We start from the raw sequence: 14,792 nt of genomic DNA, 5'->3' as shown, positions 1-14,792 counted from the left end.
GACTGCGCGAAGACGTATAGGTTCTGGGCCGGAGTTTGACGGTGCATCTTTCTTTTGATTTTGTGGACAATTTTGATCTAAACGTTGCACGTCGATCCGAGTGCCGTTCTGTGTGGGACAGAACGTATCTGCACGTTGATCGACTTGGGGTACCGTGTGAGGACGGTGCGGGGATGCTGGCATCTTTTCGCGCCCCAGGAAATCGCAACAACGGCCGACGGTCTGCTGAATCCAAGCCTCTGTGAAAGAAGTGGAACGCGAGTGAGCCACTTCCCTTACTTTTGTGTGAGGTGGCAAAGATAGAAAGGAACCAGGATCCCAGGAGACGCGGGCAGCGTACGCTGCGGAGCCATTATGAGCTCAACGGCGCACCAATCAGGTAAACGCACGCTTCGCAATTTCGCTGATTGAAAACTCGTACGGCGAGTGTGTGCTCCTCTATCGCTTAGTATACTATCTAGGAAAGTCAGCACGCCCATATACTTTCGACGTGACCGGCGGTATACCAACTGGCGATCATCCCATTTTCTAAAATATTGAATTCCAGCAATTTTGAACTATAGTTCTTCTCAACTATATATATACCTTTGCTCGTTTCATACGAAAAAAAATATATTTGCTTTCCAAACGTGATCCACCGTTTGACAGAAAGCGCTGACGTTCAATATACTCCGTTTGCCAACTACATTAATAATAATTAAAAAAAAAAAAAAACTCTTCGCCGGAAAAACAAAATCAAAATCTGGGCGTGACTGTGCCTCTGAGAAGCAGGGTTGCTTGCGGCGCGGTTTTCGTTCATACACGTGTACAAAAGAAAGCTGAGTGACAACTGCCGGAAGAGCCACGATTGGAAAAAGAACAGCGAATAGCGCCAGATGTTTGGTGCACTTGGCGGCATATTCGTACCTGCGCCCATCTATGGATGAATGAAGTCTAATGGCTGTACCCTTTGTAACAGGCGGTACCTTGCGCCACCTACACCAGAAGCAACACTACCCAGTGTTGATGGAAACGCCTCACCAGTAACGGCTTTACCGGTAACGCGTTACTTTTCCCGGTAGCGTTGTAACATACTCGTTACCATTTGAAAACAGTAACGAGTAACGCAGTTGCGGGGCTCTTTTCGAGTAACAGGTAACACAGTTACATTACTCCGTTACAACTTCTTCCGAAAAAAAAAAAAATATATATATATATATATATATATACATATATTTACACTTGCCTTTTTTTTTGTGTGTTCCTGGGCGCCAAATCTTATGAACTCTTGAGCTCATCCTACATTCCGCGTCGAAATGTCGCTCGTTTCAACACGCAAACACCCCAACGCCCGCAAAGTTTGTCATAGTGTCGAAAACGCTGTCGCCGTCAATCCGTTCATTAAAAGTAGCGCAAAACTGACGAGCGTGACTTTTTATCGGTAACGGTAGCGATAACGCGTTCCATTTATTTTGATGTCAAGCACGTCGGTAACTCGTTCCTTTTAATTGCAACTAACGATTAATATTTTTCGACACTTTTTTTCGATAACGCCTACGACACTGACTCTACATAAATAAGATTGGGGGATCGGTGGCCGACTGGGCTAGCGCATGCCAACTCGCGAAGCACGTGGAGCGAAAGCTAGCGCTTCAGAACTCAGAAATCATGAGTTCAGTCCAGGCCCTTGCCCGTTTCGATCTGAATGAGCATCGTACCGGGATGCGGCCGTGTATCACTAGTGCGTGGTGCACGTTGATGACCCCAGGCTAGCGGTTGTACCGCACTGGCTTAATTGCTCATCTACAGCTGAAACACCAGACGCCCATTGAGGCAGACTAAGTTCAGGCTGTGTATTATTACCAAAATAAGAGGAACTTAGGCCCTTGTCACACTGGCGCCCTCAACTGTCATTAGGCCAACGATCATTGGCATCTCTCGATTGTCATTGAGCTCAACTACCTTGTCCGATGTTACACGGTACGTAGGCAACCCCAGTTGAGATGTGCGTCAAGGGACGCAATTAAAACAGGAATGAAACCAGAACTGTCGTAACTTTTTTTTTTTGATAGCGATGCAAACAACTTAGATGCAACTCATTGTAAATGCTTAAAACAAAATAAAATCAACTTGTTTTTCAGTTTGTTTTTAGCGTAATGAAATGGCAATCAGAACGTTTCACGCGAAATCAAGCAAGAGGGACACAACGAAAGTCTTATCAGCACGGACATCACCATGGCCGCCCTCGCAGAGCTTTGGCTTCGGCGACGTGTCGCGATCATTCTAGCGGCAGCTCTGGCTCCGAATCATACGTCTTCGGACAATATTTGATGCTACGATACTTTCTACATACCTCCCCTAATCTTCCAGAATAGTATGTGCTTCGCTGGCGCTGGCCATGGGCGGCGATGTGGCGGACGCCGCCATCTTTAGCTCTATTGGAGCGAACCCCCATCAGATATACTACGCTTCATCTTGCTGTACCACAGCGAAGGCTAGAAGCTCGAGCTCATAGCGTTGGCAGCTGCCCTTGATCCTCGAGAGCTTGCGCCGGCGAGATGTGCCACAGAGCAAAGAGCTCGCGTTTGTAGTCTTTCCTGCGGTACATCATAACGTGGATTAGAGTTTAACTGAGGTTAGTGCCACTAATTAAGCACGCTTCAGAGTAACGACACTTGGCCATACTGCGTCTTAAAATCATGGTTGCCAGTTATCTGAAGCTTTATCTTAAATCACAAGAAACACTTCTCCGCCCTCTAGAAATATTTAAAATAGTTCGCGACAGAGCAAAGCAATATTACATGAGATTCCTAACACCGAATGTGATGCTGAGGAAGTCGCACTTTTGAATCATGATGATCGGCAGTTGCGTCTGCTCTGCATACGAGCCAAAATGGTGGCGCCCACAACAATGTAGGGGAACGGAGTGGCGATACTCTAAGCGCAGCTCATTTAGTGGCTCTAACAGAGGTAGGCCAGCTCAGTTGAACACAATGACTGTAAAGCCGGGCTCACACTATTTGAACGCGAGTTACCGCGAGACCCGTGCTTCGAATGTCGCACTGCAGTGAGTTCAAGGAGGAAACTTGGCACGCGGCGTTCGAACTACGGACATTGCGATGGCTTGTGTTTGCAGACTGCCTTCTGTATGATGTACGAGCAGCGTGATCCCGACTTTAGCGGCTCAATGACAGTTGGCGCCACCGTCTCACTACGGCCGATCGCGATTGAGTCAACTGTCGTTGGCTTAATGACGGTTAAGAGCGCTAGTTTAACTAGGGTCTTTGTGGTAAAGTTTCTACGTCACTATAAAAAGGCGAACGCGGGGTGCGGATTGGTCACGAGTCTCTCGTCAGTGTTCGGCTGGGACTCGTGTCCAATCAGCGGGGTTGCGAGCGTCGGCCAAGGGTTGATGCAGCACTCGCGTCCAATCCGTGCCCCGCGGTCACCTCCTTAGTGTGACGTTGACAATTGAACGCTACGGACTGAATTGAATATTGTTAGCTATTTCCTTTGTTTCGGGAGAACAAAGTTTATGCTCTGCTCCAGTCAAAAGGAACTCCTATTGGCTGTAGCAGAGCATTAGCTCCCCTCCCCAAATACAAAGGAAATTCAAAGGGAATACGTGCTGCCAAACGCCACTTTTAATAACGAGCGCATACTTTTTAGCAGCTATTGAGACGAAAGACGCCTTCATCGAGAAGGACATGCGGTTCTTCAAAATGTCGGTCTTTCTCAATTGACCGAGCAAACGCTTTGACGAACGTTGCGGTCAAACAAATGAACGCACAGGGTTGGCCTCAGTACAAAATCTAAATCCTAAAACCTCAAACGTCTCTCTGTGTGCATTTTCCCACATTGGGCTCGGAAAACCAGTTACTGATCTTTTTTCATTCAGTGATGAAAATGAGGAAGGCCGGCGGTTTGTTATGGCGTTTCAATGGGCGCGGGGTCTTTGCAGCAAAAAGGGTGGGCCTTTTATTTTTCGCCGCTGTACCAGCACGACCGTCAGAAATTGACAGCCCTCGCCCTTTGCATTGCGTCTCAGAAGTCTGGCACGTCTGCTTTTGCGCAATGTAGAGCCAGTCGCTGCAACCTACGGACGGAGCTCGACGATTAACGAGATTGAAAATATCTTTCTATCATAACTAATAATCCACCATGCGCTCTGACACTGAGCATGCTAAAACTACCTGGAAGGCGTCTCTGACTGGAGTAAAAGCTCGTGCTCGGTGTCAATCTGCAAACTGATTTTCTTTTTTTCTCTCCTTTTCACGTTAAGTCAGAACCGCTGACGCTTACGATGTCTGTGCGTTTGCTAACACCAGCAAAACCAATCACGCACAGGGAATGCAGTACACGTAAGCAGAGCGCTTTCGATAAACTATAGGTCACGCAGAAAGAATAAGACACTGAAACGGAGGAAGGACAAACACTCCCAGTTCCCTCATCACATCCAGAGACCAAAGCACCCTTAGTTTGTGTCCTTGGTTCATTTCAGCGTTTTATTCTTTCCGTGTTGCCCGAGTCTCACTAGAGCGACAAACAGAAACAAACGACGGGAAAGAGTTGGGAACGTTGGTAAAACATATTCGGCAGAAACCAGCTGAACAAAATAACCATACAGCTGACCAAACCAATCCTACAACTACGTTCCCCTCTCATCTGTATGGTTGGTTTGTTCAGCTGGTTTTATCCTAAATAGAAACAAACGACAGCAGCAAGCCTCAAACATATGCAGCATGCTCGCAATGGTACCCTTGGAGGGCGTTTAGTCGTTCGGTGCTCGTGAAATAAGCACGACTGATTGAAAGGCTGCCAAATATGCCCTCGTGTACATAATGCTCGTGGTTGAGTATAGCCTCCTTCATTCCACAAAGCACGTTAAAACGCGAAAGTCTCTGTTGTGAGGCTTGTCGCTGTCGTTTGTTTCTGTTTGTCACTCTAGTGAGGCTTGGACATGCGAACAACAGTAATGCGCCGCAAACGTGCGCTTCTTCTTTTTATTTTTTTTGTGTGCGATTGGCTTAGTTGTTGACAGATATCCCTGAAAAACAACGAGGGCCGTGACGATGCACTTTTCGCAGTGCTTGATCGACTCGAACGAACTGGAGCGTTGGTTGCGGACGGACTTGGAGTGAAACGGATTAAGCGAAGCGCAAATTCATCTGCTCCTTTTGCGAGGGTTGTGATGACGTCAGAACGACGTCGAGCCCTCATTGGCTCTGATTGAAGAATAGTGGGTAGACATCAAGGCAGGTTACTTTGAGGTCTATCCAGCATACTTAATTGAGAGCCAATCAGAGCTCGGCGTCGTTGTGACGTCGCTGCAACTCCTGCGCGAAAAGCAGATGACTTGCTCTTCGCATAGGTGTCCTCATCCACCCAACTCCTTCCGTACTTTGCAGCAATCGGCTCTACCAAGGGCCTTTCCATGAAATATAAGCTCTAGGTGTCTTAGGTTGTGCCTGAGGTGATTAAAGAACCAGAAATGACTGGTTTGAGGAGGGCTCTGCGGACTAGTATACAAGGAGGGACTTCCTGGTGTGTAAGTGCTGGAGATTCACCGAGCTCTAGGGCAGATTTATTATCGCGTGGGGCTTCGATGGGAGAAGTCCGAATAAGACGTGCATCCCCCTCAACACCCTTGGCGAAAAATAACGTATCTCATTCGTGTCTCGCAGTAGGTAAGGCCGGCCCGCTTATAGCACATAACCCGATATAACTCACCCATCATCGTCGCCGTTCAGCAGTAACAACTCGATTACAATAACGAGGAGCTATACGACGCGAAGAAAGACAATATAAGCTTGTTTACACCGCTGCTTGTCAAACAAGCGTCTTACGCGGCCGTCCTTTCATGGCTCGTTATCCACGTCAACTTTGTTATTGTGTATTTTGCTTCCGGAGTAGAGACACACTAAGAAGAAATATATGGCCGATTGGGTCTAACGCCGTTCAGGCACGCGGTGGTGATGACACTCATTTATCGGCACAGAACTTTTACTTTTTTTTTTTCGAAGAAGGAAAAGAAGAGGGAATGCGATCAGATGCCCGTGTCACGTTTCGCCGTACTTAATTTTCCGTAAGATGGCGGCAGCGTCGTTTATTCTGATTTACAGTCGCGGGAAAGGGACGCCATGTAATTTTCGCGGCAGGGAGAGGGATGCTTTGGCCATTTAGCACGAACGCGCGCGAGTGGGTGGGATTCTCGGCTGTGTGCGCCTCTTCGTATGGGTGCGTTCCAGCGTGCGTTCGTGCGTGTGTGTCGGTGTATATACGTGCCCCTGGGCTTTCGTTGCAAGCGAGACGACGTGTTTCGGTCCCGCGGTTTCAATCGAGCAGGAAAGATCGTATGCCCCCCCCCCCCCCCTCAATCCCCCCCCCCTTAACCAAGAAAACAAAAACAAAATATAAATACAACAATAACAAAAAACATTCCAGTATACTCAGGGGCGGCTGGTGAAAATTCCTGGAGTTTTTCCCCCATAGCTTCTAATAAACAGGGTGCCTTTTGTCTTCATCCGGGTTCTGCCGTGTCCTCCGCACGCACCGACTCACGCGTAGTCTTGCGCGTTAGAGTTGCCAGTTTTTTTTTGCCCCTGTTTTAGAAGCGACCAAATTTACGGTCCTTGTCGCCTGTACTCCGAGAGCATTTTCGACAACCTCCGCCGCCAAAGTGTTTTCTTTTTTTTTTCATTGTTGAGTTTTTTTTTATAAGAGGAGTGACGAGTAAGCGTGCACCGCTACTCAGTGTTCAATTAAGCTAATGTACGCTCCTTTGTAATGCATATTCTTTACTTTCCGGCTCATTTATTTGGTTGTCGTTCTTAAACACTTGAAATGAATGCGCGCTTGTTAAAGTTTTTTTTAATCTTCTTATATTTTTTTCCCTTTATTTTTTTTATGAAATGCACGGCTATTTTTTGAATTTGTAGGAAATTTGTGGTATTCGCCATTTCTTCCCTTGCAGCCTGGGCCATTCAATTAATCTGCACTATGCAATAAAAAAAATAACTGTAATGTTGACCGAAATGTGGGCTGACGGTCTAATTCCACCTGGATAAGCCAATTTTTGGCGCCTACCTTTGGTGCTTTAATTTGCCGAGTTTGATGCAAGTTACGGTTTTTATGAGTCTTTCTTAATGTTTCTTTGCATCATCTTACCAATTAAACGTTTCGTGTGAGCGCATTCGGAGGGCATGGTAGAAGCAGAGATTTATATTCTAGTTACACTAGCGCTCTCAATTGTCATTAGGCCAACGATCGTTGGCATATCCTAACTGCCATTGAGCTCAACTACCTTGTCCGGTGTCGCACGGTTCATAGGCCTAACAACCCCAGTTGTGATGCGCGTCAAGGGACATAGCTGAAACCGAAACGAAACCAAAGCTGACGTCGCATTACCTCTCGTTAAGAAGTGATGCAAATGAATTCACACTTTTCATTCATTATAAACGTTAAAAACAAAATAAAATTAACATCTCTTGTGTTTCTTTAATAAGTAAACAATAATTATAGCGTTTCACACGAATTCAAGCAAGAGAGAGGTCTTACCCGCACCGACATCACAATGGCCACCCACCCTGAGCTTTGGCTTCCGCGACGTGCCATGATGGTTCTAACGGCAGCTCTGGCCCCGAATCATACCTCTTCAGACAATATTTGCTGCTACGATACTTTGCAGATACCTCTACCAATCTTCCGCAATAGTAAGTGCTTCGCTGGCGCTGGCCATGGGCGACGCATCGCCGTCCATGGCCAGCGCCAGTGAAGCACTTACCATGGCCAGCGGCGAAGCCAATAGAGCTAAACATGGCGGACGCCGCCATCTTTAGCGCTATTGGGGCGAACTCCCATCAGTTATATACTCTATTTCACCTTATGATGTAACGCAGGAAAGGCTACAAGCGCTCTCTTTTTATTCTAGGGCACATCTCGGAGGCACAAGCTCTCGTGCTTTAAAAGCTACCCCTGTGATTTCTTGAGGTACCCCATCTAACTATATTTCCTAAATCACCAGCGTTTACCCTTTCCGGTACGCTATTTAGTTTCGCGAAATTAATCATACAGCTGTTCTGAAATCGGCAAATGGAAGTGTTCCGAAAACCAACATTCAAATATACTCGCACTTTTCAGTGCCGTGACATCAGTGGAAGGCAGGCTTGCCAGTCGAGCAAGCTGTTTGAAAATGAACTATGGCAAGCATTTGTTCCGTGCTGGTGCGTGGGTACTGGAGCGAGGTTCCAAAGCAGTCACTTTCCACCTTGAAACTGCTTGAATTCAGTTGTGAACAATATCTACAATCCAAAGAGTAGACCCATGCCTTCCGCTGGCGTCGCTTTTTCGTTGTTGCCAGAGAGACTTTTAGTTCGGAAAACAAAGAAATGACCAATGTTCAATAACTTCTAAAAAAAATATTTTGACCTAATATTTGGGATACAGTTTTAGCGATGTTAGTTGGTGTGTTTAGTAAATTTTTGGCTAATCGGAGACTATGAAGAAATCAACGAAGGCTGATTCCCCACGGCGGCCATCCTGAACAAGCTTAAAATTTGATCCAAAGATGGCGACACCGATCCGTGTGGCCGAGAAACTCTGGTATGTCTCGTGGCATCAAATGCTCCAGCAAGTCATAGCCTCCTCTATACTCACAAAGCCCAGCAGTTTGACGACGGAGCCATAGAGTGCCGGTCGCAGATTTGGAGCGCGAGGATCTGGTAGCACAGAGCATTTCTTGGGGAACCTGGACGTCAGCGCGCAGCTTATGCAGCGGCGAGGACCCGAAACATGGTTTTCAAACCGACGAGAAAAAAAGCGGTAGCGCGGGGAACGCGACGAGCACGAGCGGACATTCCATCGCTCGGGAGAAGAGTGGTTTGGCGTCTCGCCGCAGCGGGGCGCCCATCACGTGGCTCTCCTCTTATCCGTTGTCTGCCGCTCTATCTTTTCGATTTCGGCGGCCGCTTCTCGTGACGATCTGCGAAGCTTTGTCAGTATAGGGGAGGCTATGGGCAAGTTCCCTGAGCACGTTGCACGTTCACCGCGCGCTCTCGCCCGCGTCATGCGGTGCCAGCGCTGACCAGTTTGCTCCGCAAGCGCAGCTAGCTCATCTATCGGAGAATGCCAACCTGGGCAGTCTCTGGCATGGGTTTCTGATCAGCTGTGCAGTAATTTTTACATGGTCTTGTGCAAAGCATCACGAAGTAAAAAACAAAATTTGTTTGGAATAACTTCTTAATTTTTTATGAATTAAAAAAAAAAGGTCTTGGTATAAACGTTTATCGGGCTCTCTCTTTCAAAACGCAGGTTGACGAGGACGTCTGCTAGAAGAGTAGCGACACTTGGCTATTGATTTGTCTGATAAATACGATAGAAATCGAAAAGCGAATGGATGTTACAGAATACTGATTCGATGAACATAAACATTAGGTTTCAAACTAGCTGGTGATATTTTGAATGTATTTTAAGACAAAACCCTGAGACGGGATAAAAAACAAATAACTTCGTTGTGTCGTTCTCTTTTTTTTTTATTTTTTACAGTGGCGTTTTAAGGGTTATTTTCCCCAGGATCGCGTCCGCCAGCAAATAAATGTCGACACAAAACTCCGAAGAGCTACCGCCATCTGTGAGCGACTGCGGCAACCTTTCAAGCCTTTCCACTCTGGCTTGCCAACTTGCTGCCGGCCATTGCTTCATTCCCAGTATAGTACAGCTTCGCTGGTCTTCATTCTTCAGCAGAGTGAAATGCTGGAAGTTTTTCTCTTTTTTCAGTCTCGGGGTTTTGTTTTAAAATACTGTTTCGCAAGAAGGCGCTGCATGTTTGTTAAATTAAACTACCTTGGATAAATGCTCTGCCTATAGAGAATGGCATTTCTTGAGGCACCGACCAAGTTAGGTTAAGTAGATCGTTCCGATAACTATACTCGATGCTTCGCCGTGCCTTTGCGCATGCATACGATATCACTATCAAAGTATAAAAAAAGTATTTGGGCTTATTCGTCCCAATTAGTGCACGGTTATAGGGGTCGATGTTTGGTTTTTACAAAAATATACAATTTTAAGTTCATTCTTGAAATGAAAAAAAAACGCAAAAAGTAGGCTTAACAATTTTTTTTTTTTTTTTGTTTCGCTAAATGTTATTTTTTATTGAAGCGGCTGAGGCACTGAGTGACGTTTCTCTAGCCTGTCGGGGACCACAAGTTTGACCGATCGCTATTTTTTCACTTTTCATGCATTACACCAGTACTCTTCTATGACACTTTCAAAATAGATTTTATTATGCTAAATGCAAAAAAAAATACTTGTACTTTAAAATAACAAAACACAATATCTGACAATCACACGTCGATGGTTTTTGCCAGAGTTCAGCAAGTTCTTACGTGAGGGAAATTTAAGGGGGGACATGGCCTGGGAGGGTCAACTTTTGAACCATTCTCTCAAATTGATTCAAACTCTCAGGGTGAATTGAACCCCATTAGGATTGATGATATCTAAAGTTTCAGTCTTACTCGCTGATTCTACAACATACTATGCTTAGCAAGCTCCAGAAAAAAGTTACTTTATTAGGAAATGTATTTAAGAAAAATAATAACTGCAATTCACTAAATGTTTGGTTTAATGTGAAGTAGAATACCCATAGCGCAAGTTAAGGTACACATTAATTGTAGAAAATGCAATTCTAGAGAAAAACAATAACACCCAAAAAGAGCAAACGATTTTAACAAATTTCTGAGTTTTAAAATATTCAGTTTTTGTCATGAAGAATTTTGCTTTTTCACAATATGAGTACCTTAACTTGTTCCTCAGGAAATTTCAGTCAAGGACACTACTGAATGAAATCTTTACACTTTAAAAATGTCCAATGATACATTTCCTCATACCACATTTCCTGTCAAAAAGTGAAACTGAGAAAAATGCATTTGAAGTTTCAACTTTACGTTTCTTTCTTTTCTGCAGGTCCAAGGTAGGCAAAATTCACCTGGCGCTTTGTTACCACCTTCTTCTTTGAGACTTTCCTATTCCCCTGGCAATAGCTTCCAGTTTGTGTTGTTTGTAGGCACACTGACTTTTGTAGCAGGCATTCTCTGACAGATAAACTCGCAAGAGCTAAGAGGCAAATCACATTGAGGAAGAGCAGCAAAGCAGGAATAGGATCTGAAATGGAAGATACTGTAAAGGGGCGTCACTGAAGATGACACAATATCGCGTCACCGGGAAGGAGCAATCGTAAACCCTGTTTCAGGTCTCCACCAATAAGAGTGCTCATACCAAATTTTCAGAATTTTTCTCTTTAGATATATTGGGTCCTCCTGGCCATTGATACTTTTAAACTTGGAAAGCTTCTACGGGCTAAATCTAGAGTAAATGGCACTTCCAATGAGGGTGAGATGTTCTGGCTAGGTTAAACGAGTATGAAGCAGCGCTTAATAAAAAATGCAAAAAACTTGTTCCCTGCTGACTCGGAGGGCTGCCGACAGGCCAAAAATAATTTATTGCGAGGTAAATCCTGCAGTTTATAAATGAAAGTTTCTGAAACCATTCTTCGGAAGTTAATAAGCATGAACATATCATTTTTTAAAAAAAGATTTTTTTCTGAAAAATTTTGAATTCCGAGGCCATGTCCCCCCTTAAGATATTTGAATTACCTTGGTCTCGCCATTTAAGATATCCGGCGCGTAAAGATGCACCGGACGCTACAGCGACCATCGACAACATCGACATACGATCAGCACACATGTCTGACACTTAATTGATGCCTCTGATTGAACAACCTGCAAGAAACTTATACACCCACAACTCGTCGTACAGAATGCCGTTCCCGCTTATTTACTCTTCGCGATGGCGTTCGTTATCGCCGTACCTTCGACTGCCAAGGACGTCCATGGCTGCGTGTGGTGCCGCGCCAACTCCAAAAAGAACTGATCCGCAAACAGCATGACGGTCCTACGACCGGACATCTCGGATACTCTAAAACCTATTTTCAAATACGCGGCAACTACTTTTGGAACGGAATGCAACAGACAATTTTTGATACGTTCGTGCTTGCCACCAATGCCAGATGAAAACGAACCTACAACAAAACCTGCAAAGAACCTACGACCCATTCCTCTTCCCGACCACCCATTTCAGCGTATTGGCATTGACTTTCTTGGCCCCTTTCAGCCCTCAACCGCTAACAACCGCTGGACAATTGTGGTCGTCGATTTCTTTATGCGCTATGTCTAGACAAAACTTGTGAAAGCAGCCACGGCCCGCGAAGTTGCTAACTTCTTTCTTCTTTCTATTCGGCTTCGCCACGGTGCACTTCAATGCATTATCACAGACTGCGGCACTCCATTCCTGGATCACCCGCTTCAAGAACTTCTTCTTGCGAATTCCATTCACAACGTCACAAGTGCGTTTCATCCACAAACAAATGGCGTCACCGAATGTTTCAGTCATACATGAGCCACCATGACATCAATGTAGATTGCAGACGACAACGAAAATTGGGACAGTATCCTTCCATACGTAACATACGCATACAGCACCAGTCGCCAAGCATCAAGAGGATACTCTCCATACTGCATCCTGTACGTACGAGAGCCACTGTCAACATTGGATACCGTTTTGCCTTATGTTGACGATACTTCACTTGACAATTAAATTGAAAACCTTCTCTCTCCTGCAGAGGAAACACGCCAACGTTCCAGATGTATACCCCCCAATCACAGCAACACTAATTATTAAGAAACTTTATTTTCCATTTTGATACATAAATGGAAGAAACACGGGAAAAAAGCTGCAAGAGCAGCTTCACGTAGCTGGTGTTATGCGATTCGGCACGCTGAATCTCATACAGATGTTGCCTACCAAGTTTGAGGTGAAGTTCTCTTATGGGCGCCTATACGCTTTTCGGGCAAATCCGAGAAACCACAGAAACGATTTGCTCGACCATTAGCGATACTACGACGAATTTGGTCTCGAAACAACGAGGTCGGTTCAGTCTCGCCGCCACGCGAAAAACGCTCTAAGTCAGCTGACATCGTCCACGTGGCCCGCATCAACCCTTACCACAGCCATTCCCCTTGCCCCTACAGACGTGTTAGTGGACCGGCTCTTTCCTCGTTGGAGGGGGTAACTGCGAGGAAACAAGACGAAGTCTAATGCTCGGGAGCTCGTGAAAAGTGCCCGCGCTCTTCGCACCGTTCTTGCTTTTGCCCACCTGCCAAGTCGCTGACTGGGCACCATTTCTCTTACCTGTGCATAACCTCATTAAACTACACATCATCATCTATCAATATCACCAGAAAACTCAAATGAAGCTTTTTTATTTCATAAAATTTAGATGTTACGTGTACAAATTAAAATCTGTGATATACAATTAATTTTGTTTATCAGTACCAAGGTGTGGCTGTGATTTATCATGACATGTAAATAAAATATATAGTATTTTGTATATGTAAACAGAAATCAAGCTTGGAGTTTGTTAAATAGGCCTTGGAAAATGGCAAGATACGTCGAAGAGTAAAACAACTTTTACTTCGCTTTGCGCACTACTTCAGGTACTCTTAAGCTTTCGTGTTAAGTTTTAACTATAATTTTGATGTTATTATTTATATCAATGCAATAATATTGTCCAGAATATCACATATACGAGGACGCTGTTACAACGCAATACTGATAAGTTTGAATTGCACCAACAAAATATTATATTTTTCTATTTATATTTTCTGATAGAACACACTCATAGGCATGTTACTAGTAAAACACGAAGCAAATATTATATTGTTTAAGAAAATAGGTTTCAAAATTTGATTTTCAATATATTTGCTCAATCAAATATACAACGTATCCCCAAAAAGATTTTGTTACTTTCACTGCAAAAATAAACAGCGCATCGTGCATTTTCCACCGAAATGTAGCGCCACCGGTCCGAACCATATGCCAAAATTTCAGCACTAACAACTATCTTATCCAATTAAATGTTTTTTTTTACGATTGTAAGAAAAAGGGTTTTATTTTCGCCCGCTTTCGGTAACTGGCGCCCATAGAGCTCCATGTATTCAAGAGGTCTGTCGGTCTCCATTTTCCCAATAGAAATTTCAGAAATTCACGTACAACCGTTGAATAAAATAAAGCTTAGTGCTGAAACTGCGGCATCTGGTTGGGAACGCTTGGGCTACATTTGGGCGAAAAATGAGTGCTCGAGAATGCGTAATGCATTTTAGGAAAAAAATACCCTGTAACGTTTTTGGAAGGACACCCATGTATATAACGGAAATTAATTTTTTTTTACATATTTTATTGATGAAACTAATCCCTGGAGAAGGGTAACAAGGGGGACAAATACAAATATCCAAGCACTGTTACATGACTGGTGCGTGACCAAAAAAAAAAAAATCCACCTGGTCCTGGTATTGAACCAAGAACCTCTCTGATTCCTGTAGAGCACTCAATCAACTGAGCGAACCAGAAGTTGAAAGCCAGTAGAGAAAACGTGTTTTATCAGCTGCCGCTAGCATTACACTAACAAGCGTGAACGGCCTGAATTTTTAAGGTTACGAGCTGGACAAAAATGATGAGCGAAAAAATTCCTGGAGAAGAGGAGCAAGGGGGACAAAGGTCAAACAAAAATCTCCAAACACAGCTAGGTGACTGGTAAGCAACCGCAAAAATCCGCCTAGTCCTGGTATCGAACCAGGGACCTCTCCATTTCCAGTGGAGCGCTCTACCGGAAAATGAGAGGTCCCGCGGTTGGTGTCCGCTTGAGCAAGCACTGTCAAAAATGTCGAACAATTGGTTGACAATCAGTACATTTCCGCAAAATG

At 44.7% G+C, this 14,792-nt stretch overlaps 1 protein-coding gene across 1 annotated transcript in view; it reads left to right on the top strand.

The window, feature by feature from the left end:
• Positions 1–331: 331 nt before the first annotated feature.
• Positions 332–14,792, top strand: part of LOC8038693 (thrombospondin type-1 domain-containing protein 7A) — a 287,547-nt gene continuing 273,086 nt past the window's right edge. Inside the window, exon 1 of the mRNA XM_042294639.1 lies at positions 332–379. Within this exon, the coding sequence (XP_042150573.1) occupies positions 355–379 (25 nt within the window). The 5' untranslated portion in view covers positions 332–354. The remainder of the gene's footprint in view (positions 380–14,792) is intronic.

This window comes from Ixodes scapularis, unplaced genomic scaffold (assembly GCF_016920785.2).
Source record: "Ixodes scapularis isolate PalLabHiFi unplaced genomic scaffold, ASM1692078v2 PGA_scaffold0__279_contigs__length_252992795, whole genome shotgun sequence".
In the NCBI taxonomy this organism is placed as follows: domain Eukaryota; kingdom Metazoa; phylum Arthropoda; class Arachnida; order Ixodida; family Ixodidae; genus Ixodes; species Ixodes scapularis.
Note: the sequence above shows the minus strand (reverse complement) of the source record. Positions and strands in the feature narration are given on the sequence as shown.